This window comes from Salvelinus alpinus, chromosome 9 (genome assembly GCF_045679555.1).
Source record: "Salvelinus alpinus chromosome 9, SLU_Salpinus.1, whole genome shotgun sequence".
Classification (NCBI taxonomy): Eukaryota; Metazoa; Chordata; class Actinopteri; order Salmoniformes; family Salmonidae; genus Salvelinus; species Salvelinus alpinus.
In genome coordinates, this window is record NC_092094.1 from 10,818,764 (window position 1) to 10,846,077 (window position 27,314).

Consider the following 27,314-nt stretch of genomic DNA (forward strand, 5'->3'; position numbering starts at 1 on the left):
AACACAAATGAGAGATTGTTACCATGTAAGGACATTTTCTGCAGTAGCATAGCCATGCGAGACAATAGATCAGTAACCATGATGAAGACAGACAGCATTTACAAGTCGCAGCATACATTCCAGCAAGCCAGAAACTAGAGTAAACATCTTTAATGTAACTCCACATTATTCAGTAGGTAGACCTCACACGTTCATCAATATAATACTATACTTACATATGAAAGACCATTTGGTGTGCGATGTGGTGCAGGTGAAGACTGATACTGTATAGGTCAAGTCCATATAATACAATCTACAACTATATCCAAATGTGCGTCCCCATTCTCCACTCATCACCAGCAGTGTGTTGTTTTACACTCATGCATTTAACAAATGGTTGAAACTCCCTTCAGCCAAGGCTTACACCAATCCATTGCTTTTAAAACCATGACAGGGGAGTGTGGAAGTGACAACTTCAGGAGGATGGAGAATTGATGATACTCAATAAAACACAAATTGACACCAGTGTATTTCCAAGTTGGCCGTCTCTGCAGTCCAGGTAGGTTTGAGACAGAACAGGGTTCAGTGCTTAGGGTCCATGTGGGAGGGAGAGCGTATGGAGGTAGAGGCCCTCACCACAGGTGTGTTTCTCGGATCTCAGCTATCACCTGACTGGCTTTCTGCAAGGCCTGCGGACACAGAGTGGAAAAGACAGTTTAGATGAGCAAATTCATACAGAAACAAAACACCCCCAGTGAAAGCCAGAGGCCACAGTTAGTCCCATTAGCTGCTACATTCAAGCAGCAGTTAGATCACGTTTGAAAAGGGTTAAAACACTACCAAGCTTCTCATTTGTGGTGCTGTGGGTTACTGCCCCAAAAACACGTGTCATATTTCAAACTCCCATTGTTCTGTAACTAATCCCAGGCCTGTACCTTGAGCATGTCTTCAGACTCGGTGAGCACGTTCTACACACACACACACACACACACACACACACACACACACACCTGTACCTTGAGCATGTCTTCAGACTCGGTGAGCACGTTCTACACACACACACACACACACACACCTGTACCTTGAACATGTCTTCAGACTCAGTGAGCACGTTCTACACACACACACACACACAACTGTACCTTGAGCATGTCTGCAGCTTCGTTGCGTCTCTGGGCCATGTCTTCCGACTCAGTGAGCAGGTCATCCAGCAGACCAGCCTTATATAGCTGACCCACCAGCTCACTCTGCAGGCTGTCCTTTACATGGTTCACCAGGAAGTGCATCACCGCCTTGGGCACGCTGCAGAAGGAAGTGCAGAGGGAGAGAGAAGTACACTGTGTACTAAACATTAGGAACAACTGCTCTTTCTATGATAGACTGACGGGGTGAAAGCTATGATCCCTTATTGATGTCACCTGTTAAATACAGTGTCGATGAAGGGGAGGAGACAGGTAAAGAAGGGTTTTTAAGCCTCGAGACATGAATTGTGTATGTGTGCCATTCAGAGGGTGAATGGACGAGACAAAAGATTTAAGTGCCTTTGAACGGGGTATGGTAGTAGGTGCCAGGCGCACCGGTTTGAGTGTGTCAAGAACTGCAACACTGGTGAGGTTTTTCACGCTCCACAGTTTCCTGTGTGTATCAAGAAAGGTCCACCACCCATCAACATGGGCCAGCATTCCTGTGGAACGCTTTCAACACCCTGTAGAGTGTGTCCTGGTGAATTGAGGCTGTTCTGAGGGCAAAAGGGGGTGCAGCTCAATATCAAGAAGGTGTTCCTAATGTTTTATCACTCAAAAATGATGACTTTATACATTTCTTCGAAGCAGGTGAAAAGGAAAAGAGGACAGATTCAGAGTCAAGTAGAACGGCAAATAAAGCAGAGGAAAACCATTTCAGCATATTACTTCTAGAAATCACAGGGAGTCTAACAACAGGAAGTAGAAACACAGCATACCTGTCCTGGATGTTTTTCCTGACGATGAGGAAGTAGGACTTGATAAGCCTCTCGATGACCTCACAGTCCCTCTGCTCTCTGGACGACAGCTTCCTGGAAACGGGAACAGGCTGGGGGGGGGGGGGGGGGAATACAAGGACACAAACAGACCAATCACTGACAACTCAAAAAGTTATGTGGTTGCTTAGCATTAAAATCTTCTCTCAAACAGCCTAGAGATAATTCTCTTAGAATAAGTTTTACTCCTAAGAATTAAGAGTTACGTTAGATTTTTTTTGTATTATTATGTGGTAAAGCAGGCTAAACATTTCTGTCTGGATGCTACTACCCACCACATCCAGCAGGTTGACGGCGTGGCCCCTCTGAGGGCTGCCAGGGTTAGAGGTCTGGAGCATGGACTTGTCTCCGCCCACCCCCTCCTCTCCCTTCTTCAACATGCCCCTCCAGTTCCCTGTCCCTACATCCTGGTCTCCCTGGAAACCACCACCTGCAGCCTGGAGACCAGGAAATAGACCGACAGAACGGTTAGAGGTCATTTATACAGTCTCCTTGAGATTAAAATCTCTTTTATAAGAGATAACTTTTCAGTAGAGCCGCAATCATACACGTGTGACCATGCATTTCCAAAAAGCATGCCTCTCTCCAGGCTATTACATCAGCATGGCTGGCATGACGGAACATCTACAGACTATACAGTCATGTCTGCACATATACTGACTTTCTGGAAGAAATAGCATTCTGACAGTGGCAGAGTCACATATTGTACGAAGACTTCCCTCCAGGGACCCTTCCTCTGTACAGAAGCACACATGCCGGGAGGAGGTATCAGATGGGAAATGTAGTTCACCCTCAGAGGGGTGGAAGGGGAATAGAGAAGGGGAACACAGAATTGCACCATACACAAAGTAGGGTCTTCAGTCTACAGGCTTGGAGTCAAGGGAGAATGATGGTGGCTTGGGGTCAAGGAAGAATGAGGGTGGCTTGGGGTCAAGGAAGAATGAGGGTGGCTTGGGGTCAAGGGAGAATGAGGGTGGCTTGGGGTCAAGGGAGAATGAGGGTGGCTTGGGGTCAAGGGAGAATGAGGGTGGCTTGGGGTCAAGGGAGAATGAGGGTGGCTTGGGGTCAAGGGAGAATGAGGGTGGCTTGGGGTCAAGGGAGAATGAGAGTGGCTTGGGGTCAAGGGCAATTCCATTTGAATTAGTTCTGAATTGACGACTGCCAATTTTACCTCAAGTTAACTTCCTAAATTAACTGAATTGAAATGAAGCCCAACCCTGGTTGAGGTAGGATGCAGACAGGCATTGAGTGACACAGGGACACACCTTGGGTCTTTCTCCTTCTGGGGGAGGAAGATCAGTGGGGGAGAGAGACTGACCCCCTGGGCCCTTAAAGGACTAGAGAGAGTGCGAGCGAGAGAGAGAGCAGAGAGAGTGAAAGACGAAGGAGGAATGGACAGAAGACTAGAGGAAATAAAAATAATCGGACAGACACAGGGACAGACATATGGCTTCTAGCGCTGATCTAAAGGGTAGACTGGGAGCCGTAAAGACATATGGCTTCTAGCGCTGCTCTAAAGGGTAGACTGGGAGCCATAAAGACATATGGCTTCTAGCGCTGCTCTAAAGGGTAGACTGGGAGCCATAAAGACATATGGCTTCTAGCGCTGCTCTAAAGGGTAGACTGGGAGCCGTAAAGACATATGGCTTCTAGCGCTGCTCTAAAGGGTAGACTGGGAGCCGTAAAGACATATGGCTTCTAGCGCTGCTCTAAAGGGTAGACTGGGAGCCATAAAGACATATGGCTTCTAGCGCTGCTCTAAAGGGTAGACTGGGAGCCGTAAAGACATATGGCTTCTAGCGCTGCTCTAAAGGGTAGACTGGGAGCCGTAAAGACATATGGCTTCTAGCGCTGCTCTAAAGGGTAGACTGGGAGCCGTAAAGACATATGGCTTCTAGCGCTGCTCTAAAGGGTAGACTGGGAGCCATAAAGACATATGGCTTCTAGCGCTGCTCTAAAGGGTAGACTGGGAGCCGTAAAGACATATGGCTTCTAGCGCTGCTCTAAAGGGTAGACTGGGAGCCATAAAGACATATGGCTTCTAGCGCTGCTCTAAAGGGTAGACTGGGAGCCATAAAGACATATGGCTTCTAGCGCTGCTCTAAAGGGTAGACTGGGAGCCATAAAGACATATGGCTTCTAGCGCTGCTCTAAAGGGTAGACTGGGAGCCATAAAGACATACAGCTTCTAGCGCTGCTCTAAAGGGTAGACTGGGAGCCATAAAGACATATGGCTTCTAGCGCTGCTCTAAAGGGTAGACTGGGAGCCATAAAGACATATGGCTTCTAGCGCTGCTCTAAAGGGTAGACTGGGAGCCATAAAGACATATGGCTTCTAGCGCTGCTCTAAAGGGTAGACTGGGGGCCATAAAGACATATGGCTTCTAGCGCTGCTCTAAAGGGTAGACTGGGAGCCATAAAGACATACGGCTTCTAGCGCTGCTCTAAAGGGTAGACTGGGAGCCGTGAAGACATATGGCTTCTAGCGCTGCTCTAAAGGGTAGACTGGGAGCCATAAAGACATATGGCTTCTAGCGCTGCTCTAAAGGGTAGACTGGGAGCCATAAAGACATACGGCTTCTAGCGCTGCTCTAAAGGGTAGACTGGGAGCCATAAAGACATATGGCTTCTAGCGCTGCTCTAAAGGGTAGACTGGGAGCCATAAAGACATATGGCTTCTAGCGCTGCTCTAAAGGGTAGACTGGGAGCCATAAAGACATATGGCTTCTAGCGCTGCTCTAAAGGGTAGACTGGGAGCCATAAAGACATACGGCTTCTAGCGCTGCTCTAAAGGGTAGACTGGGGGCCATAAAGACATATGGCTTCTAGCGCTGCTCTAAAGGGTAGACTGGGAGCCATAAAGACATACGGCTTCTAGCGCTGCTCTAAAGGGTAGACTGGGAGCCATAAAGACATATGGCTTCTAGCGCTGCTCTAAAGGGTAGACTGGGAGCCATAAAGACATATGGCTTCTAGCGCTGCTCTAAAGGGTAGACTGGGAGCCATAAAGACATATGGCTTCTAGCGCTGCTCTAAAGGGTAGACTGGGGGCCATAAAGACATATGGCTTCTAGCGCTGCTCTAAAGGGTAGACTGGGAGCCATAAAGACATACGGCTTCTAGCGCTGCTCTAAAGGGTAGACTGGGAGCCGTAAAGACATATGGCTTCTAGCGCTGCTCTAAAGGGTAGACTGGGAGCCATAAAGACATATGGCTTCTAGCGCTGCTCTAAAGGGTAGACTGGGAGCCATAAAGACATACGGCTTCTAGCGCTGCTCTAAAGGGTAGACTGGGAGCCATAAAGACATATGGCTTCTAGCGCTGCTCTAAAGGGTAGACTGGGAGCCATAAAGACATATGGCTTCTAGCGCTGCTCTAAAGGGTAGACTGGGAGCCATAAAGACATATGGCTTCTAGCGCTGCTCTAAAGGGTAGACTGGGAGCCATAAAGACATATGGCTTCTAGCGCTGCTCTAAAGGGTAGACTGGGAGCCGTAAAGAAACAGTGAGAAAACTGTACTTTTTGTAGCAATCGAACAAATCCTAACCACATGACGGTCTGTTACCTTATCCCGAGGAACAGACGAGGGCAGCTCTCTCATTCTGTTACGTCTTTGTTCCTATGACACACAACCACATGATATCATTAAGTACAACACTTCATATACTGTAGAATAGAATTTAAAGAAGCAATTTCCAACTCTGAACAATGTTTCATACCTCTATGTTGTTGTTCATGAGGCCACAGGCATCAGCAAAGTCAGGGTGTTTGGTGTTAATGTAGGCCAACTCGATGGCCACCAGGTTATGAACCTGAAAAGAAAGACAGGAAATGTGATTTGGTACACTTAAATCTATGGGGTTTATGGGTTATTGTAGTGAATCAGAGAGCATTTACAAACATTTATAATGGCTTATTCATGCAAATGATTCTAAAAAGTGTAAGCGAAAACACTCACCATCTCATTGGTGACTGGTAACCTTTTCCTGAGGAGGGATGTGACCACTTCTACTATGGCATCATGGAGCTTAGGAAACCTCAAAAGCTCCTAGAGAGATACAACACAAATTCAACAAATTAACAAGGCACACCTGTTAATTGAAATGCATTCCAGGTGACTACCTCATGAAGCTGGTTGAGAGAATGCCAAGTGTGCAAAGCTGTCATCAAGGCAAAGGGTGGCTACTTCGAATTCTCAAATATATTTTGATTTGTTTACTTCATGATTCCATGTGTTATTTCATAGTTTTGATGTCTTCACTATTATTCTACAACATAGAAAACAGTACAAATACAGAAAAACCCTAGAATTAGGTGTGTCCACACTAGTACCACTCAAAAGTTACACACAGAACCACTCAGAAGTTACGCATTCATAAACTCAACAAAAAAAGAAACGTCCCTTTTTCAGGACCCTGTCTTTCAAAAATAATTCGTAAAAATCCAAATAACTTCACAGATCTTCATTGTAAAGGGTTTAAACATGGTTTCCCATTCTCAATTCAATGAACCAAACAATTAATGAACATGCACCTGTGGAACGGCCGTTAAGACACTAACAGCTTACAGACGGTAGACAATTAAGGTCACAGTTATGAAAACATAGGACACTAAAGAGGCCTTTCTACTGACTGAAAAACACCAAAAGAAAGATGCCCAGGGTCCCTGCTCATCTGCGTGAACGTGCCTTAGGCATGCTGCAAGGAGGCATGAGGACTGCAGATGTGGCCAGTGCAATAAATTGCAATGTCCGTACTGTGAGACGCCTAAGACAGCGCTACTGGGAGACAGGACGGACAGCCGATCGCCCACGCAGTGGCAGACCATGTGTAACAACACTTAAACAGGATCGGTACATCCGAACATCACACCTGCGGGACAAGTACAGGATGGCAACAACAACTGCCCGAGTTACACCAGGAACGCACAATCCCTCCATCAGGGGCTCAGACTGTCTGCAATAGGCTGAGAGAGTGATAATGGAATTTACGTTTAAATTAATGATTAGAATATTCCACCCTGAAACCATATAATTGTATGAAATTGATTAGAATCAGAAAATTATATTCTGATGATGTGTGTAGTTTTAGTCAGAATTAAGTTAAAACAATGTATCTGTATAGTGGAAAACCCCAGACTGTCTGAGCAAGGCGTAGCTCAGGATTTGAGAGAGGGGGGGGGGGGGCGAAGAAATATACCGAGAACAGTTAGACTGTGTTTGAACCTACCTGGCAGGAACTGAGAAAACTTAGGAGGACAGGGAGGACTTCTCAAGGTTTCCCTAATCTCGGGGGAGTGGAACTGCCGGTAGTCCACGCGGCTTGGTAGTGATAAACAGTGGATACAACTCACCTACTGTTCGTGTGTATGCATGTGCGTATGATATCTACTGTTTGTGTGGAAGTATGTGCGCAGCTATAAAATGGATGTTTTTGTATTCTTGCCTTCAGAGCGCTCTCGTGAATAAACATTTGACTATTGTAGGCTGGGCCTCTGTTTTCATTTCAACCAGTATCTTACAAATTCTGGGTTGCAGACTGAGTAGTTAAAGTTCAGTTTATGAACATTGAGTACATAATTCTCTTAACAGAGAGGCTGGACTGATGGCTTGTAGGTCTGTTTTAAGGCAGTTCCTCACCAGAAATCACCGGCAACAACGTCGCTGGACCAGACAGAACTGGCAAAAAGTGCTCTTCACTGACGAGTCACGGTTTTGTCTCACCGGGGGTGATGGTCAGATTCACGGGGCGGCAGGGTAGCCTAGTGGTTAGAGCGTTGGACTAGTAATCGAAAGGTTGCAAGTTCAAATCCCCGAGCTGACAAGGTACAAATCTGTCGTTCTGCCCCTGAACAGGCAGTTAACCCACTGTTCCTAGGCCGTCATTGAAAATAAGAATTTGTTCTTAACTGACTTGCCTAGTTAAATAAAGGTAAATAAAATTCACGTTTATCGTCGAAGGAATGAGCGTTACACCGAGGCCTGTACTCTGGAGCGGGGTCGATTTGAAGGTGGAGGGTCCGTAATGGTCTGGGGCGGTGTGTCACAGCATCATCGGACTGAGCTTTGCAGGCAATCTCAACGCTGTGCATTACAGGGAAGACATCCTCCTCCCTCATGTGGTACCCTTCCTGCAGGATCATCCTGACATGACCCTCCAGCATGACAATGCCACCAGCCATACTGCTCATTCTGTGCATGATTTCCTGCAAGACAGGAATGTCAGTGTTCTCCCATGGCCAGCGAAGAGCCCGCATCTCAATCCCATTGAGCACATCTGGGACCTGTTGGATCGGAGGGTGAGGGCTAGGGCCATTCCCCCCAGAAATGTTTGGGAACTTGCAGGTGGCTTCGTGGAAGAGTGGGGTAACATCGCACAGCAAGAACTAGCAAATCTGGTGTAGTCCATGAGGAGGAGATGCACTACAGAACTTAATGCAGCTGGTGGCCACACCAGATACTGACTGTTACTTTTGATTTTGACCCCCCCTTTGTTCAGGGACACATTATTCCATTTCTGTTAGTCACATGTCTGTGGAACTTGTTCAGTTTATGTCTCAGTTGATGAATCTTGTTATACAAATATTTACACGTTAAGTTTGTTGAAAATAAACGCAGTTGACAGTGAGCGGTCGTTTCTTTTTTTCCCCTGAGTTTACATACACACGGGCCAGTTTATTTAGGTACACCGCCCCGTTCACGAAAATGGATCGCTCCTACAGACAGTGAGACAGGTGGCTGTGGCTTGTTATATAAAGCAGGCAGACATCGAGGCATTCAGTTACTGTTTGATTAACCGTTAGGTAACTATTTTTGACCATTCTAAGGGACTCCGTGTGGTATAATCACCAATGGAACAAAAACATGTTCTTCGATTTATGCCCATACTAAAACATTTTGTAAATTGTTTTCTAGTATCTCAGAAATGGTCGCCCTCCTGGGATTTTCACACACGACAGTGTCTCCGGTTTACCGAGAATGATGAGGTAAAAACATAAAACACTTCCAGTCATCGACAGTCCTGTGCGTGAAAACAGCTTTTTGATTGGAGGCCGAAAGAGAACGGCAAGAATCATGCAAGCTAACAGCGGGCCACATACAGACAAATAATGGTGCAGTACAACAGTGGTGTGCAGAGCAGCATCACGGAACGCACAACTCGTTGGTCCTTGTCTGGATGGGCTATTTCAGCAGACGACCACACCGGGTTCCACTCCTATCCGCTAAAAACAAGAAGAATCGGCTCCAATGGGCACACCATCACCAACACTGGACATTTGAGGAGTGGAAAAACGTTGCCTGGTCCAACAAATCTCAGTTCCTGTTGCATCAAGCTGATGGCAGAGTCAGCATTTGACCTAAGCAGCATGAGTCCATGGACCTATCCTGCCTGGTGTCAACAGTACAGGCTGGTGGCGGTGGTGTACGGCTGTCCAATCTGCAGCAACTGCGTGATGCCATCACATCAGCATGGAGAAACATCCCTGTAAACATTTCCGACTTGTAGAATCCATACCCCAAATAATTCTGGCTGTTCTGGAGGCAAAGGGTGGGGGGTCCGATCCGGTACTAGATGGGTGTACCTAATAAATTGTCTGGTGAGTGTAATGGTGTGTATAGACAGTATGGACAGTATATGAATAGAAAAGGTATGTACAGCAGTAGTTATGTAGGATGAGCAATGATTAGGATACAGTATATACACATATGAAGTGGCTAAAACAGTGTGTGTAAACATTATTAAAGTGACCAGTGATCAATAACTATGCACATGGGGCAGCAGTCTAAGGTGCAGGGTAGAGTATCCTGTGGTAACCGGCTAGAACAGTGACTAGGATTCAGGGCACTAATGTGACTAGCCCTGACGCTTCTCGCTCTTTTTCCCCTGCCCCGCTACCAAGTTTCTCCCTGCAGGCGGTCACTGTCCGAGGTGCTAAAGGAGCTCCTTAAACTTGACCCCGAAAAAAACATCTGGGTTGGATGGTTTAGATCTTTTCTTCTTTAAGGTTGCAGCCCCTATCATCGCCAAGCCTATCTCTGACCTTTTTAACCTGTCTCTCCTCTCCGGGGAGGTTCCCATTGCTTGGAAGGCAGCCACGGTGCGTCCTTTATTTAAAGGGGGAGATCAAGCTGATCCTAACTGTTATAGGCCTATTTCTATTTTTCCCTGTTATCTAAAGTGTTGGAAAAACTTGTCAATAATCAACTGACTGGATATCTTGATGTCTATAGTATTCTCTCTGGTATGCAATCTGGTTTCCGCTCAGGTTATGGATATGTCACTGCAACCTTAAAGGTCCTAAATTATGTCACCATTGCCCTTGATTCTAAGCAATGTGGTGCTGCCATTTGTATTGACACAGTAGACCATTCCATTCTTGTGGGTTGGCTAAGGAGTATTGGTGTCTCTGAGGGGTCTTTGGCCTGGTTTGCTAACTACCTCTCTCAAAGAGTGCAGTGTATAAAGTCAGAACATCTGCTGTCTCAGCCACTGCCTGTCACCAAGGGAGTACCCCAAGGCTCGATCCTAGACCCCACGCTCTTCTTAATTTACATCAACAACATAGCTCAGGCAGTAGGAAGCTCTCTCATCCATTTATATGCAGATGATAGTCTGCATATAAACTCATAAACTTATACTCAGCTGGCCCCTCCCAGGATTTTGTGTTAAATGCTCTACAACAAAGCTTTCTTAGTGTCCAACAAGCTTTCTCTGCCCTTAACCTTGTTCTGAACATCTCCAAAACAAAGGTCATGTGGTTTGGGAAGAAGAATGCCCCTCTTCCCACCAGTGTGATTACTACCTCTGAGGGTTTAGAGCTTGAGGTAGTCACCTCATACAAGTACCTGAGAGTATGGCTAGATGGTACACTGTCCTTCTCTCAGCACATATCAAAGCTGCAGGCTAAATTTAAATCTAGACGTGGTTTCCTCCATCATAATCGCTCTTCTTTCACCCCAGCTGCCAAACTAAAACTGATTCAGATGACCATCCTACCCATGCTAGATTACGGAGACATAATTTATAGATCAGCAGGTAAGGGTGCTCGAGCGGCTAGATGTTCTTTACCATTCGGCCATCAGATTTGCCACCAATGCTCCTTATAGGACAACATCACTGCACTCTATACTCCTCTGTAAACTGGTCATCTCTGTATACCCGTCGCAAGACGCACTGGTTGATGCTTATTTATAAAACTCTCTTAGGCCTCACTCCCTCCTATCTGAGATATGTACTGCAGCCCTCATCCTCCACATACAACACCCGTTCTGCCAGTCACATTCTCTTAAAGATCCCCAAAGCACACACATCCCTGGGTCACTCCTCTTTTCAGTTCGCTGCAGCTAGCAACTGTAACGAGCTGCAACAAACACTCAAACTGGACAGTTTTATCTCCATCTCTTCATTCAAAGACTTAATCATGGACACTCTTACTGACAGCTGTGGCTGCGTTGCGTGACGTATTGTTGTCTCTACCTTCTTGCCCTTTGTGCTGTTGTCTGTTCCTAATAATGGTTGTACCCTGTTTTGTGCTGCTAACATGCTGTGTTGTCATGTGTTGCTGCCTTGCTATGTTTTTGTCTTAGGTCTCTCTATAGTGTGTTATATACAGTGGGGAAAACAAGTATTTGATACACTGCCGATTTTGCAGGTTTTCGCAGGTGTCTTTTATACAGGTAACGAGTTCAAACAGGTGCAGTTAATACAGGTAATGAGTGGAGAACAGGAGGGCTTCTTAAAGAAAAACGAACAGGTCTGTGAGAGCCGGAATTCTTACTGGTTGGTAGGTGATCAAATACTTATGTCATGCAATAAAATGCAAATGAATTACTTAAAAATCATACAATGTGATTTTCTTGATTTTTGTTTTAGATTCCGTCTCTCACAGTTGAAGTGTACCTATGATAAAAATTACAGACCTCTACATGCTTTGTAAGTAGGAAAACCTGCAAAATCGGCAGTGTATCAAATACTTGTTCTCCCCACTGTATATTTAATTTAATTTATTTTGAATCCCAACCCCCGTCCCCGCAGGAGGCCTTTTGCCTTTTGGTAGGCCATCATTGTAAATAAGAATTTGTTCTTAACTGACTTACCTCGTTGAATAAAGGTAAAATACAAATAAATAAAAAAAACTGGGCAGCGGCCTGATAGTGGTGACTATTTAACAGTCTGATGGCCTGGAGATAGAAGCTGTTTTTCAGATGCACCTGTACTGTCTCCGCCTTCTAGGTGATAGCGGGGTGAACAGGCCGTGGCTCGGGTGGCTGAGGTCCTTGACGATGTTCTTGGCCTTCCCGTGACATCGGGTGCTGTAGGTGTCCTGGAGGGCAGGCAGTGTGCTCCCGGTTATGCGTTGGGCAGACCGCACCACCCTCTGGAGAGCCCTGCGGTTGTGTGCGGTGCCGTACCAGGCGGTGATACAGCCCGACAGGATTCTCTCAACAGTGCATCTGTAGAAGCTTGGCTGTGGTCAATGAACAGCATTATTACATAGGTATTTATCTTGAGGTGGGATAGGGCAGTGTGCAGTGCAATGGCGATTGCGTCGTCCGTGGATCTGAAAATTGTTGTGGGACTAGGGTGTCTGGTAAGGTGGAGGCGATATGGTCATTAACTAGCCTCTCAAAGCACTTCATGATGACAGAAGTGAGTGCTACGGGGCGATAGTCATTTAGTTCAGTTACATTCGCTTTCTTGGGTACAGGAACAATGGTGGACATCTTGAAGCAAGTGGGGACAACAGACCGGGATAGGGAGAGATTGAATATGTCCGTAAACACTTAAGAGGACACGACTTGGGATGCCGTCTGGGCCTGCAGCCTCGTGTGGGTTAACATGCTTAGTCCAGGGACTGAACGTTGGCAAGTAATATACTGGGAAGCAGTGGATGGTATGCACACCGCCTGAGTCTGACTAGGGCACAACTCCTATCTCTTCTCCCACGTGGGCGGTTTGGTGCAGCTCCTGGGATGATCAGAACTGCCTAGGGCACAACTCCTATCTCTTCTCCAACGTGGGCGGTTCGGTGCAGCTCCTGGGATGATCAGAACTGCCTCGGGAAGGTCAAAACAAAGGATCCAGGTCAGGGAAGTCCAATTTCTGGTAAGTGACCGCCGATCTAATATCCAAAAGTTATTTCCGGCTGTACATAATAATACAACAAACATTCTGAGTAAATAATGTAAGAAATAACACTGAAAAAAAACGAAATACTGCAAAGTTGGCTAGGAGCAAGGCGACCGTGTCTGTCGGCCACCATCTTTTTAAAATGTATTTATTTATTTTACCTTTATTTAACCAGGCAAGTCAGTTAAGAACAAATTCTTATTTTCAATGATGGCCTAGGAACAGTGGGTTAAACTGCCTTGTTCAGGGGCAGAACGACAGATTTTTACCTTGTCAGCTCGGGGATTCAATCTTGCAACCTTTGGGATACTGGTCCAACGCTCTAACCACTAGGTTACCTGCCGCCCCACAAATGTACTGCCAAAACAGAGTGTGTGTGTGTGTGTGTGTGTGTCCCTCTACCTGTGTGCTGTAGTTGCTGTGTGTGTGTGTGTCCCTCTACCTGTGTGCTGTAGTTGCTGTGTGTGTGTGTGTCCCTCTACCTGTGTGCTGTAGTTGCTGTGTGTGTGTGTGTCCCTCTACCTGTGTGCTGTAGTTGCTGTGTGTGTGTGTGTCCCTCTACCTGTGTGCTGTAGTTGCTGTGTGTGTGTGTGTCCCTCTACCTGTGTGCTGTAGTTGCTGTGTGTGTGTGTGTCCCTCTACCTGTGTGCTGTAGTTGCTGTGTGTGTGTGTGTGTCCCTCTACCTGTGTGCTGTAGTTGCTGTGTGTGTGTGTGTCCCTCTACCTGTGTGCTGTAGTTGCTGTGTGTGTGTGTGTCCCTCTACCTGTGTGCTGTAGTTGCTGTGTGTGTGTGTGTGTCCCTCTACCTGTGTGCTGTAGTTGCTGTGTGTGTGTGTGTGTGTCCCTCTACCTGTGTGCTGTAGTTGCTGTGTGTGTGTGTGTGTGTGTGTCCCTCTACCTGTGTGCTGTAGTTGCTGTGTGTGTGTGTGTGTGTGTGTGTCCCTCTACCTGTGTGCTGTAGTTGCTGTGTGTGTGTGTGTGTGTCCCTCTACCTGTGTGCTGTAGTTGCTGTGTGTGTGTGTGTGTGTCCCTCTACCTGTGTGCTGTAGTTGCTGTGTGTGTGTGTGTGTCCCTCTACCTGTGTGCTGTAGTTGCTGTGTGTGTGTGTGTGTGTGTCCCTCTACCTGTGTGCTGTAGTTGCTGTGTGTGTGTGTGTGTGTGTGTCCCTCTACCTGTGTGCTGTAGTTGCTGTGTGTGTGTGTGTGTGTGTGTGTCCCTCTACCTGTGTGCTGTAGTTGCTGTGTGTGTGTGTGTGTGTGTGTGTCCCTCTACCTGTGTGCTGTAGTTGCTGTGTGTGTGTGTGTGTGTGTGTCCCTCTACCTGTGTGCTGTAGTTGCTGTGTGTGTGTGTGTGTGTGTGTGTCCCTCTACCTGTGTGCTGTAGTTGCTGTGTGTGTGTGTGTGTGTGTCCCTCTACCTGTGTGCTGTAGTTGCTGTGTGTGTGTGTGTGTGTGTGTCCCTCTACCTGTGTGCTGTAGTTGCTGTGTGTGTGTGTGTGTGTGTGTGTCCCTCTACCTGTGTGCTGTAGTTGCTGTGTGTGTGTGTGTGTGTGTGTCCCTCTACCTGTGTGCTGTAGTTGCTGTGTGTGTGTGTGTGTGTGTCCCTCTACCTGTGTGCTGTAGTTGCTGTGTGTGTGTGTGTGTGTCCCTCTACCTGTGTGCTGTAGTTGCTGTGTGTGTGTGTGTGTCCCTCTACCTGTGTGCTGTAGTTGCTGTGTGTGTGTGTGTGTGTGTCCCTCTACCTGTGTGCTGTAGTTGCTGTGTGTGTGTGTGTGTGTCCCTCTACCTGTGTGCTGTAGTTGCTGTGTGTGTGTGTGTGTGTCCCTCTACCTGTGTGCTGTAGTTGCTGTGTGTGTGTCCCTCTACCTGTGTGCTGTAGTTGCTGTGTGTGTGTGTGTCCCTCTACCTGTGTGCTGTAGTTGCTGTGTGTGTGTGTGTCCCTCTACCTGTGTGCTGTAGTTGCTGTGTGTGTGTGTCCCTCTACCTGTGTGCTGTAGTTGCTGTGTGTGTGTGTCCCTCTACCTGTGTGCTGTAGTTGCTGTGTGTGTGTGTCCCTCTACCTGTGTGCTGTAGTTGCTGTGTGTGTGTGTCCCTCTACCTGTGTGCTGTAGTTGCTGTGTGTGCGTGTCTAGTCTACCTGTGTGCTGTAGTTGCTGTGTGTGCGTGTCTAGTCTACCTGTGTGCTGTAGTTGCTGTGTGTGTGTCTAGTCTACCTGTGTGCTGTAGTTGCTGTGTGTGTGTGTCTAGTCTACCTGTGTGCTGTAGTTGCTGTGTGTGTGTGTCCCTCTACCTGTGTGCTGTAGTTGCTGTGTGTGCGTGTCTAGTCTACCTGTGTGCTGTAGTTGCTGTGTGTGCGTGTCTAGTCTACCTGTGTGCTGTAGTTGCTGTGTGTGCGTGTCTAGTCTACCTGTGTGCTGTAGTTGCTGTGTGTGTGTGCGTGTCCCTCTACCTGTGTGCTGTAGTTGCTGTGTGTGTGTGTCCCTCTACCTGTGTGCTGTAGTTGCTGTGTGTGTGTGTCTAGTCTACCTGTGTGCTGTAGTTGCTGTGTGTGTGTGTGTGTCTAGTCTACCTGTGTGCTGTAGTTGCTGTGTGTGTGTGTCCCTCTACCTGTGTGCTGTAGTTGGAGCAGTGCTGGATGATTCTCTGCATCTCCTCGTGGACCAGCTCCACACAGCGCAGGCTGGGCTCCTCCAGTCTCTTCACCTGTCTCTTCACCAGCAGCTCAAACGACACCTCAGGCACAAACAGGGCTGGCCGCGGGCCCTACAGAGAGAGAGAGAGAGATACTACATTACCCAGCAGTCTCTGGCTAACACACAACTCACAGTTTAGAAGAACACTTTATTGTTCATTTTCTTGAGAGAAGGTAAATGTGTCTTTTTCTGCTTTGAACTCAAGCTAAACAAACAAGCTTACCCCTTAAACAGATGTGTCAAACTGATCGTCAAAACTGAACATTGTACTTGAAATGAACATGGATCCCAACAAATGTGAGGCTGTACATAAACAGTAGCATCAACTCACTGTAGCATTCCTAATAGCTGTTAGGACGTCTATGGTGGTCAGACCTCCCAGTGGGTCGACGGACTCCAGCGTCCGACCAAACGTCTCATGGAAAATATAACAGATTCGTGCTCCACCACACCTGGAAGAGAACAACAATGTCATTTCGAGAGCTTGGGATTAGTAGGTTCTATAGGCATTTGTCAAAATTGAGTTGACAGCCTTGTTCTACTATATAGTACTCTAAATGCCCCAATTGTTATGTAAAATATACACACATACATTTGCTGACACCATTCAAACCAATGAGGTTTCGGAACTTTAAAGCCAATTATCTCAGAATCCTCTTTTAGTAGATAGAACGTTGAAGTCCCAAGCTCTCGCTTTGTAACTGAAAGATCAAAGTAGTAGGCTGGCTAATCTACCTCCTACACAGGTGTATGGGCTCCCGAGTGGCGCAGCGGTCTGAGGCACTGCCTCTCAGTGCAAGAGGCGTCACTACAGTCCCTGGTTCGAATCCAGCCTGTATCACATCTGGCAGTGATTGGGAGTCCCATAGGGCGGCGCACAATTGGCAAAGGTTTGGCCGGGGTAGGACGTCATTAAAAAAAATATTTGTTCTTAATTAACTGACATGCCTAGTTAAATAAAGGTTAAATTAAAATTGAACTGCAAAAGCTTCCAATTGTTTGACTTGTGACGCTCAATTTGTACTGGTGCCACCTTCTGGCAATTAGTAGAGGTGCTCGGATGTCTGAAAGAGGTTATTTCCATCCTTCCTATTTTCCTCTTCAAATAAATGAACAAAATACTAAAGAGTAGGAATTCACACCTTTTTGGGGGAGGGGGGGGGGGGGGGAGTATAAGTTGCTCACAGTTCTGTTGTCTCTATGTACTTAGCGGTGCCCTCGATAGTGTGGCAGTACTCTGCAGCGAACTTGGTGATGAGCTGCAGTAGAGTAGAGCTCTGGTCCTCTACAGGTTCACCGTAGCTACTCAGCAGGGACTGGTACTGGGCCGCCAGCACATTGATACGAGTCTTCAGCTCCGGGAGACAGTCTCTAATGTGATGCATCAACAACCTGGCAACGAGGAGGAGAAGAATGTGAAGTTAGAAGTGAGAACAGGGCAACAGACAGCATGATAGTCGTCCACAACGAAAGTGACTTGCTAGTTGCTTAGAGTGACATTACACTTCAAAATCAAAAGTTGTCTTCTGTTGAAGACTTGTTTGCTGAATAGATTTCTATTTTCATACCTGTTCAGCGTTCTGGCTAAGTATTTGGTTCCATTTCTGCTGGCGAGGGAGGGGTACTTCTTCTGTAGGAAGGCATATTCATCACGGATGGCGTCGGCCACTGACTTCTTATTGTTGATGTCGAGCTGACTCCTTGGAAAAGGAATGTAGGTGGTACTGTGTGAGGTTTTTTAATGACATTGTTGTGTTAAAGAACATTGTAAACAAAACGTCAAAAGGAATGCTGTCCCTTTCTCCATTTTGATCTTGAGGGACTGTTGGCTTCTTGAACCCTTTGATGCACAAGGAGAGGCAATCCTCTCCCTTTAAAATATATACAGGGTTTTCAAGAAGGCTGAAGTCTTGCTCTATTCAACATGTTAGAGACTGAAGTGTATTGTGTAAAGGTGCAGACCTGTTGACCACTCCTATGAGGCCCAGTTTGACAGGGATGACCCGACCCATCAGTACGTCCATAGCATCTGTCCCAGCATCCATTAGGTCCAGTTTGGTCACTACAGCCAACGTCCTCCTGCCTACACACAGCGACAGAAACAGCAGAACCCATATTCATAAAATAATCAAGAGTAGGAGTGCTGATCTAGGATCAGGTCCTCCCTGTCTGGAGAAACTACAGGTAAAAAACAGGTAACCAAGGGGTTTACACCCAGGTAACCAAGGGGTTTATAGTAGGCGGTGTATCCTACACCCAGGTAACCAAGGGGTTTATAGTAGGCGGTGTATCCTACACCCAGGTAACCAAGGGGTTTTCAGTAGGCGGTGTATCCTACACCCAGGTAACCAAGGGGTTTTCAGTAGGCGGTGTATCCTACACCCAGGTAACCAAGGGGTTTATAGTAGAGGGTGTATCCTAAACCCAGGTAACCAAGGGGTTTATAGTAGGCGGTGTATCCTACACCCAGGTAACCAAGGGGTTTTCAGTAGGCGGTGTATCCTACACCCAGGTAACCAAGGGGTTTATAGTAGGCGGTGTATCCTACACCCAGGTAACCAAGGGGTTTTCAGTAGGCGGTGTATCCTACACCCAGGTAACCAAGGGGTTTATAGTAGAGGGTGTATCCTACACCCAGGTAACCAAGGGGTTTATAGTAGAGGGTGTATCCTACACCCAGGTAACCAAGGGGTTTTCAGTAGGCGGTGTATCCTACACCCAGGTAACCAAGGGGTTTATAGTAGGCGGTGTATCCTACACCCAGGTAACCAAGGGGTTTTCAGTAGGCGGTGTATCCTACACCCAGGTAACCAAGGGGTTTATAGTAGAGGGTGTATCCTACACCCAGGTAACCAAGGGGTTTATAGTAGAGGGTGTATCCTACACCCAGGTAACCAAGGGGTTTTCAGTAGGCGGTGTATCCTACACCCAGGTAACCAAGGGGTTTTCAGTAGGCGGTGTATCCTACACCCAGGTAACCAAGGGGTTTATAGTAGAGGGTGTATCCTACACTCAGGTAACCAAGGGGTTTATAGTAGAGGGTGTATCCTACACCCAGGTAACCAAGGGGTTTTCAGTAGGCGGTGTATCCTACACCCAGGTAACCAAGGGGTTTATAGTAGGCGGTGTATGCCATGGCATGTCTGATATCAGGATTAAAGGACTTTGAGAAACCACTGTAGGAGACAGCCAATTGAGATTAACAGAGAGAGAGAGCAGGAGAGAGCGTACGGAACAGAGACAAAGAGCGAGAGAGACAGACAGTCAGCTACACACAAAAGAGAAGAAATTGAGAGCGGGAGAAAGGTGTTTACCGTCAGGGTCGACCTCGCGGGCCACTTTGAGGGCCTCTGAGGTGGCCATGTCTGTGTTGGCCGCAGTCACAGCCAAGATGATGGAGTTGGGGTTAGAGATGTGCTTCACGATCAAGTCTTTGATCTGCACCTCTATGTCTTTGGGCTGGTCTCCCACCGGCACCTGGGTGGACATACAGACTGTCAACGTAGCCTGCCCCTTTCATATTTCAAACCATACTTGGGGTTCTGTCTCCTTCAATGTTCAGTGAACCATGCTGGCAATATGAATAACCTCACCTGAGCTCTGAAGACTTTAATTAGCTCACAGAGATAATGCCTTGGCTTTAGCTCAGCAGACTAAGTACGTTTTGAGGCGGGTTCAAACCAACTCGATCCCACTTGCGCAACTCAATTAGCATTTTGATTTGAAATAAAAACATACCTTTGTGATACCTGGCAGATCCACCAGTGTGAGGTTGACTACGTGAGGGGAGAAGATTTTCAGGTGTATGGGTTCATCCGTGATTCCCTGGAACAAGACAAACAGAAACGTCAGTTCAGCAGTTGGTAATGATAACACGTGTTTGACATTGTTTGGGACTATCTTCGCACTAAATGATTTTGTTGATATTTGTATTTATTATGGATCCCCATTAGCTGTTGCCAAGGCAGCAGCTACTCTTCCTGGGGTCCAAACACACCAAAGCATCCACATGACATACAAAATAGTGAACTGTTTGTACTGAATGGACTAAAGATAAAACAGTACATCATATAACATCTCTATACCACCACATATCCACAGCATGTTCAATACCACCATACAACAATATCACAGTGTGTGCTGATGCGTGTGTCTGTACCTTTGTGTGTCTCTTCACAGTCCCTGTTGTTCCATAAGGTGTATTTAAAAATAAAAACCTGATTCTACTGCTTGCATCAGTTACCTGATGTGGAATAGAGTTCCATGTAGTCATGGCAGTGAGTAGTACTGTGTACCTCCCATAGTCTGTTCTGGACATGGGAACTGTGATGAGACCTCTGGTGGCATGTCTTGTGGGGTATGCATGGGTACCATACCTTGTTCTTTCCCTACCTTGTTCTTGCCCTACCTTGTTCTCGCCCTACCTTGTTCTCGCCCTACCTTGTTCTCGCCCTACCTTGTTCTCTCCCTACCTTGTTCTCGCCCTACCTTGTCATCGCCCTACCTTGTCATCGCCCTACCTTGTCATCGCCCTACCTTGTCATCGCCCTACCTTGTCATCGCCCTACCTTGTCATTGCCCTACCTTGTTATTGCCAGAAACTCTTTCCGTTTCAGCTTCGATCTCGAGCCGGATTTCATCGAAGTCTGTGTAAATCTAAAAACAAAACAAATTTAACCTTAAAATGGAATAACACATTATTACATTAGGGTTTATATAGCTGCACATGACATCAATGTAAATATGATTTACTATGATCTGGTTCCAACATCAAAAGGCTACTGCAAAAATCTAAATATAATTTGACAAATAAAATCATGAAGAAAATAATAATCCTGTATCACCCACAGCATCCATTTACAGCACGTCACAAGGCCTTCTCTGTTCCTGACCACATCTAGAGCACCAGAGCAGTTCGCTGCACACGTCTCTACTATATATAGACCTATTCATTCCCATTCCCTTCCCTCTGGTGTATATTCAGACCTATTCTGGGTCACTTTCAGAGAGAGAGGGGAGAGAGAGAGGAGAGAGAGAGGGGACTTGTGTGACAGAGAGCGAGGGGACTTGTGTGACAGAGAGCGAGGGGGCTTGTGTGACAGAGAGCGAGGGGGCTTGTGTGACAGAGAGCGAGGGGGCTTGTGTGACAGAGAGCGAGGGGGCTTGTGTGACAGAGAGCGAGGGGACTTGTGTGACAGAGAGAGCGAGGGGGCTTGTGTGACAGAGAGAGCGAGGGGGCTTGTGTGACAGAGAGAGCGAGGGGGCTTGTGTGACAGAGAGAGCGAGGGGGCTTGTGTGACAGAGAGAGAGAGGGGGCTTGTGTGACAGAGAGAGAGAGGGGGCTTGTGTGACAGAGAGAGAGAGGGGGGGTGTGACAGAGAGAGAGAGGGGGGGTGTGACAGAGAGAGAGAGGGGGGGTGTGACAGAGAGAGAGGGGGGGGTGTGACAGAGAGAGAGAGGGGGGGTGTGACAGAGAGAGAGAGGGGGGGGTGTGACAGAGAGAGAGAGGGGGGGTGTGACAGAGAGAGAGAGGGGGGGTGTGACAGAGAGAGAGAGGGGGGGTGTGACAGAGAGAGAGAGGGGGGGGTGTGACAGAGAGAGAGAGGGGGGGTGTGACAGAGAGAGAGAGGGGGGGTGTGACAGAGAGAGAGAGGGGGGGTGTGACAGAGAGAGAGAGGGGGGGTGTGACAGAGAGAGAGAGGGGGGGTGTGACAGAGAGAGAGAGGGGGGGGTGTGACAGAGAGAGAGAGGGGGGGGTGTGACAGAGAGAGAGGGGGGGGTGTGACAGAGAGAGGGGGGGGGTGTGACAGAGAGAGGGGGGGGGGTGTGACAGAGAGAGAGGGGGGGGGTGTGACAGAGAGAGAGGGGGGGTGTGACAGAGAGAGAGGGGGGGGGTGACAGAGAGAGAGGGGGGGGTGACAGAGAGAGAGGGGGGGTGTGACAGAGAGAGAGGGGGGGTGACAGAGAGAGAGGGGGGGGTGACAGAGAGAGAGGGGGGGTGACAGAGAGAGAGGGGGGGTGACAGAGAGAGAGGGGGGGTGACAGAGAGAGAGGGGGGGTGACAGAGAGAGAGGGGGGGTGACAGAGAGAGAGGGGGGGTGACAGAGAGAGAGGGGGGGTGACAGAGAGAGAGGGGGGGTGACAGAGAGAGAGGGGGGGTGACAGAGAGAGAGAGGGGGGGGTGTGACAGAGAGAGAGAGGGGGGGTGTGACAGAGAGAGAGAGGGGGGGGTGTGACAGAGAGAGAGAGGGGGGGGTGTGACAGAGAGAGGGGGGGGGGTGTGACAGAGAGAGGGGGGGGTGTGACAGAGAGAGGGGGGGGGGTGTGACAGAGAGAGAGGGGGGGGTGTGACAGAGAGAGAGGGGGGGTGTGACAGAGAGAGAGGGGGGGTGACAGAGAGAGGGGGGGGGGTGACAGAGAGAGAGGGGGGGTGACAGAGAGAGAGGGGGGGGTGTGAGAGAGAGAGGGGGGGTGACAGAGAGAGGGGGGGGTGACAGAGAGAGAGGGGGGGTGACAGAGAGAGAGGGGGGGTGACAGAGAGAGAGGGGGGGTGACAGAGAGAGAGGGGGGGTGACAGAGAGAGAGGGGGGGTGACAGAGAGAGAGGGGGGGGTGACAGAGAGAGAGGGGGGGGGGTGTGACAGAGAGAGAGAGAGAAGGGGTGTGACTGATCATGTGACTTAGAGATAGTTCCTCTCCTACACAAAACATCGAGTTATTCCAATGTGAACAAATCAATACAATAGCCAAGGGTTCCCAAACTCAGTCTTGGGAACCCTTGGCTCTGCGAAAGCCTACCGTGTGTGTTTATATCTGCTTAGGTTAATCAAATGTTTAAGCTGCGTGTCTATTTGTGGCAGTGAAAGGGAACTCTATGGAGAAGAACAGAAAGCTGAGGGAGTGCTTTGCTTGGTCAGCAACCTGCTTGCTTCGAACCAACAGAGACTAGCTCGGAGGCATTGTTAGTACTGAGACATAGCCTACCTTGTTTTTGGTGTGTAGAAATTTGCCCCATTCCTCTCCGTCGACACCTGTGGGAATATGACAAGGCAGTCTCAGTCCCATTTCCCAGTCTATCTGGCAGATGTCATTTGAAGTGGGCCTAGCAGCCTACTCTTAGGGCCAGTTTCCCGGACACAGATTAAGTTTAGGACTAATTTACATCAACGGGGACGCTACATTGTACCTGATTTTCAAGGTCTATGCTTCATCTGTGTCTTGGAAAGCAGCCCATTGTGTTGTAATTAAACTGTCATGTTGACTGGTGTCTCAAGGGAGGATGTAGACCTATTTATTAGTTTGTTCAGCTGGGATGGGAATACGTTGTGCAGGCCAATAACCCAGAGGGATACAGACAGAGATCTGAACAAACAATACAGTGAGAAATGTGTTTTTTGACAAAAGCAAAAACAATATAGCTGCTGTGAGAAAAGCATGGTTGGTGCATTATGGGAAGCACAGGAATAGGCATTACTACTACCTAGCTACCAAATACCTTTCATATAACAACAATGTTATTATTTAAACTATAATACATGTTTTAGTTGGAACAATTCAACTGAAATAATTACCTACCAAACTATGAAATAAATTAAACAAGATGGTGGGTCGGCTGTTAGCTACAAGCAGCTATTTGAGGACATTTTAAGAGGCGTTTGTTTTTCAGCATGTTTAGAATTGATGTGAATTGAAACAGAACATTTTATTTGCCCTTAAGGTCCCTACTTACCACCAAATAAGTTATCACACTGTGACCATGCACTCCAAAATAGTTTTTCTTATGATGTCCTTTCCTTATACAGAATATAAAGTGTTTTGTCTGAATCAGAGTTTGACCTTCCTGGGCTTGATTCGCTGAATCAAGCTAAGCCACAGGGTTTGTCAGCTCGAAACCAACGGGCTAAAAGGCAGGATGGGAGAGGGGGCTAACAGAAAGGGGTAGGCCGAGAGTAAGAAGCTGCTGATTGAACACAGACAACAGGCAATAAGGGAACAAGGAAAAGGAGACCTTTGTAAAGGCGCATGTTTCTCCAAGCATTGGGGTCTGTGGTTCAGAAGAGATCAGACGACAGGAGAGAGGGGTTAGTAGTTATAGATGCAGCTCCTGCATCATGGCCATCTGCAGCAGTGCAGTGGTTTACATCATCCTTCATGTGACTATTCCCTGCAGCAGGGCAGACTCAAGCACTCCGCCTATAGGGCAGAATGTCTCATAAACCACACAAGGTTTACTACATTTGTCATTCTATTGGGGAAAGCCTAATAGTGGCATATCTCATAAGCTGGTTTTGCGTTCAAATGTCTTGGATGTCATTGTGCATGGAGTATCATGACATTGCACGCTGTTGTGACTTGGTGGCTATGTAAGAACAATCAGGTGCCTGTAGAACTTTGATAGATAAGGGAAACCCTGTTAAAGCTTAAGTGCCTAATTTACAGCTAGAACTTGCTAGCTTGTCCACTGCTGTGAATGCAGACTTCTATATCTGCTGAGGTGACATGGCACTTCTCACAGTCCAACTGAATAATGCACTGTGACATGACTTGCTGGTGCAGTCATTCATACGAGCATGTCCTGGCCTAAGAACCACACTTCTTCTAAAAAGGCTGGCCAATCAGTCAGAAACACAGGCACACAGAGCGTCAAAACACAGCATGTCACAGACACACAAACAGACGCAATAAACGCACAGACACACAAACCTAGGACACACACTCAACTAAATTGGTTTAAATAGTAATCTGAGGACTGTAGACATGAGGGACAGGAAGGATGAAAACCACAACACCATCCCCAGTTAACTGCCAAGAGACACAGAGCAGCCACCAGCAGAATGTCACTTTGTCAAAGTTCACAGGTTTTTCAGAAACCCTGGTTGGAGGATTTCCTTCCAGAATCAGAAGGTAATAGCCTAAGCAGAGAGGGAATACTCCAATCACGGTTTCTGAAAAACCTGGGAACATTGATAAGAAGCATCCCAGAATTATACAACCCTAGAGCAGTGATGGTGTCGTGTTTCACAGTACCATTCTCCTCACTGGTCTTCCTACGGTCCTCTGGGTCCACATGGACCAGCTGGAGGATGAGGGGCCGACGGGTGACAACGCCAGTACCACGGGGCAGAAGGTCTCTCCCCACCAGAGCCTCTAGCACTGAACTCTTCCCACTGCTCTGGAGACAGAAACACGGCCCAATCAGTAACAACACAAAAAGTAAACGTGAGATAGTAAACAACACAAGTCAGCATCACTTACAAAACAAAAGAACTGAGACAATGACAGAGTTAAATCTTTCCACAACAACATTGATTTTAACCTACCTGATCTCACCTCAGCTGCGCCTGGCTGTAGTTGACCTATTTTAGTTTGCACTCGGTCATGTGGAAAATAGAAAAATCCCTGAAATCACTGTCAGTTCTAACAAACCCCTCGGAGTGAATCTGTCCTTTGACAAGCAGTAACAAGACAATGCAGAAACACTCTGGAGGCCAGATAATTGGGGAAACATCCTATGGCTGCCTTCTTGTCGCCATGGCACCTTCAGTTCAGAGGTTGCCAACGGGCTGAGACAGTGACATCCTCTTAGCAAATCAGTGGAATTATGTGTGCCTGGGAGGGGATGGCTGCTACTGTAAACATGTTATGTAACACCTACAACAGCTGTGTGGAGGGAAGGGTACAGGTGCCGCCTATTTTGGTACAGGTATAGCCTATTTGAAGTATATCATCTCTGTTCATCTAAGCAGATGGAAGGTAATTCTAGAAATCAAACAAAGAGGATGCCTTGGAGACTTCAATTATGTTCACATTCATTGAAAAATATTCAAGTCTTCCAAGGAGAAGAATGGATACAAGTGAGTGTAAACAAACCAAAACACTGTAGCGTGTCAATTTAATGACGTGATTGCGTTTCAAAATCACCTGTAGTTAGTTGTTTGCTTTACTTTGGTCACGGCTTATGACACCTGCTGCTGAACATAGTAGTATGTTACAGGGGTAGTTAGCCATGTTGCACTGCTTGTCAAATTCGCTCTAGTTATCGGCTCACAATAGTGCTAACTAGCTAGCTAACAAGTTAATTAACGTGATAGTGGTTAGCTACAGCTAAGTAACTAACGTCAGATAACCTTCCCTTGAAAACAGAGCAGACGAAGCTACATTTCTATGTTCCATGAGTGGATCTGCGTGATAGACAACAGTAGCTAGCTAACGTCGTAAGAGTGAATGAAACTCTGTGGTGAGAGCATGCTAGATAGCTAAAGTTCGCTAGCTGGCTGATTCTTACCTGCGTTCCAACAACAGCAATCTGCGGCAGTTGGATAATGTCCGCGCCAACTGTATTAAACACATCTTGTAATTTGTTGATGACCGGGATAAGGGCCTCCATAGCTCTGAAAAAGCTGTACCTGTCAAATAAATGGACTATCTAAAAAGCAACCATGCTAACCACAGACACAAAGTCATCCAATGTCCCTCACACGGTCACAATGTATACTGCCCTGAAAACTGCGCAAAAAAAATTCGGCGTTGCATTATGGGACTTTGAGTTTTTACATAGGGAAACGGTCAAAGGAACAGTAAAAAATGTTTTTATAAACAAGTACAAAAATAAACTACATTTACAAGCGTTGACATCATGATGCACCAATGTTACTGTAGCTTGGTTTCCATCCAATTGGCGACCGATTTTCAGTGGCCAGATAGAACAATGAGACTGAGATTTAACCGGATGAATAAATGTGAAGCATCCGGTTGGCGTTTCCATTCACTACCAAATATGGTGGTGAGATGAAGCGCAGTGGCCGGCGGGTGGGAGAATATAGATTTTGGCCAACAAATTCCTCAATGGAACATTTGATCTCTAAAAAGTTTTCGGTTTCTAAAACTATGATATGTTATGAACAGAGTGGACTGGTTTTTGTATACTTCATCCTTTGCCAAAGTTTACAAAAATTGCGTTGTTTAGAAGGAGTGCAAAGGGCGAATTGAGTTAATGCACACGCACAGAGTAGGCATTCCCTAACGGAAATGCATGCTACAACGGCCAATGGGCTCTCGCCAGCTCGTGCTTGTCTCTGCACACTATGATTAATTTAGGTTAAAAAGCTGTGATCTATCTTGGGTTAGTTAAACATCTTTGAGTGGTGTTTCCTCCAAACGAACTTGTTGCGCATAAAAACCAGTGTGTGGTGACGTAGTGCACACAAAACGTACTTTTTCTGTTCACACGTTCCGAATAAAAATGTAAAGTTCAATGTTTCCATCGGATTTTAAAAACTACCGATTAGTTGTCACGAAAACGGTTGCGTTAAATAGAAAATGTACCTACTCTGGTATTGATTGGCACGTGCGCTCGAGCAAACTGCTCGCAGATACAGTGCGGGGAAGGCTACTCTACAATAAAATAATTATGAATGAGAGCGAGAATATTTTATTTGTCAAACGTCAGTCAAGCGTCGATCATCATGTCACCAGTATAGGACGTTCGATATTTATTG

At 47.0% G+C, this 27,314-nt stretch overlaps 1 protein-coding gene across 4 annotated transcripts; it reads right to left on the reverse strand.

Moving 5' to 3' along the window:
- Positions 1 to 135: 135 nt before the first annotated feature.
- Positions 136 to 26,339, reverse strand: LOC139584302 (dynamin-1-like protein). Of its 4 annotated transcripts, XM_071415973.1 has the most exons (20): positions 26,102 to 26,339; positions 24,844 to 24,988; positions 23,825 to 23,860; positions 22,801 to 22,847; positions 20,402 to 20,473; positions 19,556 to 19,642; positions 19,132 to 19,294; positions 17,780 to 17,900; positions 17,386 to 17,517; positions 17,003 to 17,209; positions 16,149 to 16,269; positions 15,732 to 15,887; positions 5,956 to 6,045; positions 5,717 to 5,809; positions 5,563 to 5,616; positions 3,262 to 3,333; positions 2,272 to 2,433; positions 1,940 to 2,049; positions 1,122 to 1,281; positions 136 to 668 (listed from the first exon to the last, which is right to left on the reverse strand). In XM_071415973.1, exons 1-20 carry the CDS (start codon positions 26,201 to 26,203, stop codon positions 612 to 614), a joined length of 2,187 nt encoding a protein of 728 aa, XP_071272074.1. In that variant the 5' UTR covers positions 26,204 to 26,339; the 3' UTR covers positions 136 to 611. The 4 variants fall into 4 exon arrangements, with proteins under 4 accessions (XP_071272074.1, XP_071272076.1, XP_071272075.1 ...); XM_071415975.1 differs by lacking the exon at positions 3,262 to 3,333; XM_071415974.1 differs by lacking the exon at positions 23,825 to 23,860 and having other exon boundaries at positions 26,102 to 26,323.
- Between the last annotated feature and the right edge of the window lie 975 nt (positions 26,340 to 27,314).

What these genes read in the sequence shown, in the direction of transcription:
- LOC139584302 (XM_071415973.1), bottom strand. Translation starts at nt 26,203, where the DNA reads ATGGAGGCCCTTATCCCGGTCATCAACAAATTACAAGATGTGTTTAAT. An exon ending in TACATAGAGACAACAGAACT is followed by an intron (nt 16,270 to 17,002) that starts GTGAGCAACTTA and finishes GTTCTCTTCCAG; the next exon opens with GTGTGGTGGAGCACGAATCT. An exon ending in TCATGAACAACAACATAGAG is followed by an intron (nt 5,617 to 5,716) that starts GTATGAAACATT and finishes TGTGTGTCATAG; the next exon opens with GAACAAAGACGTAACAGAAT.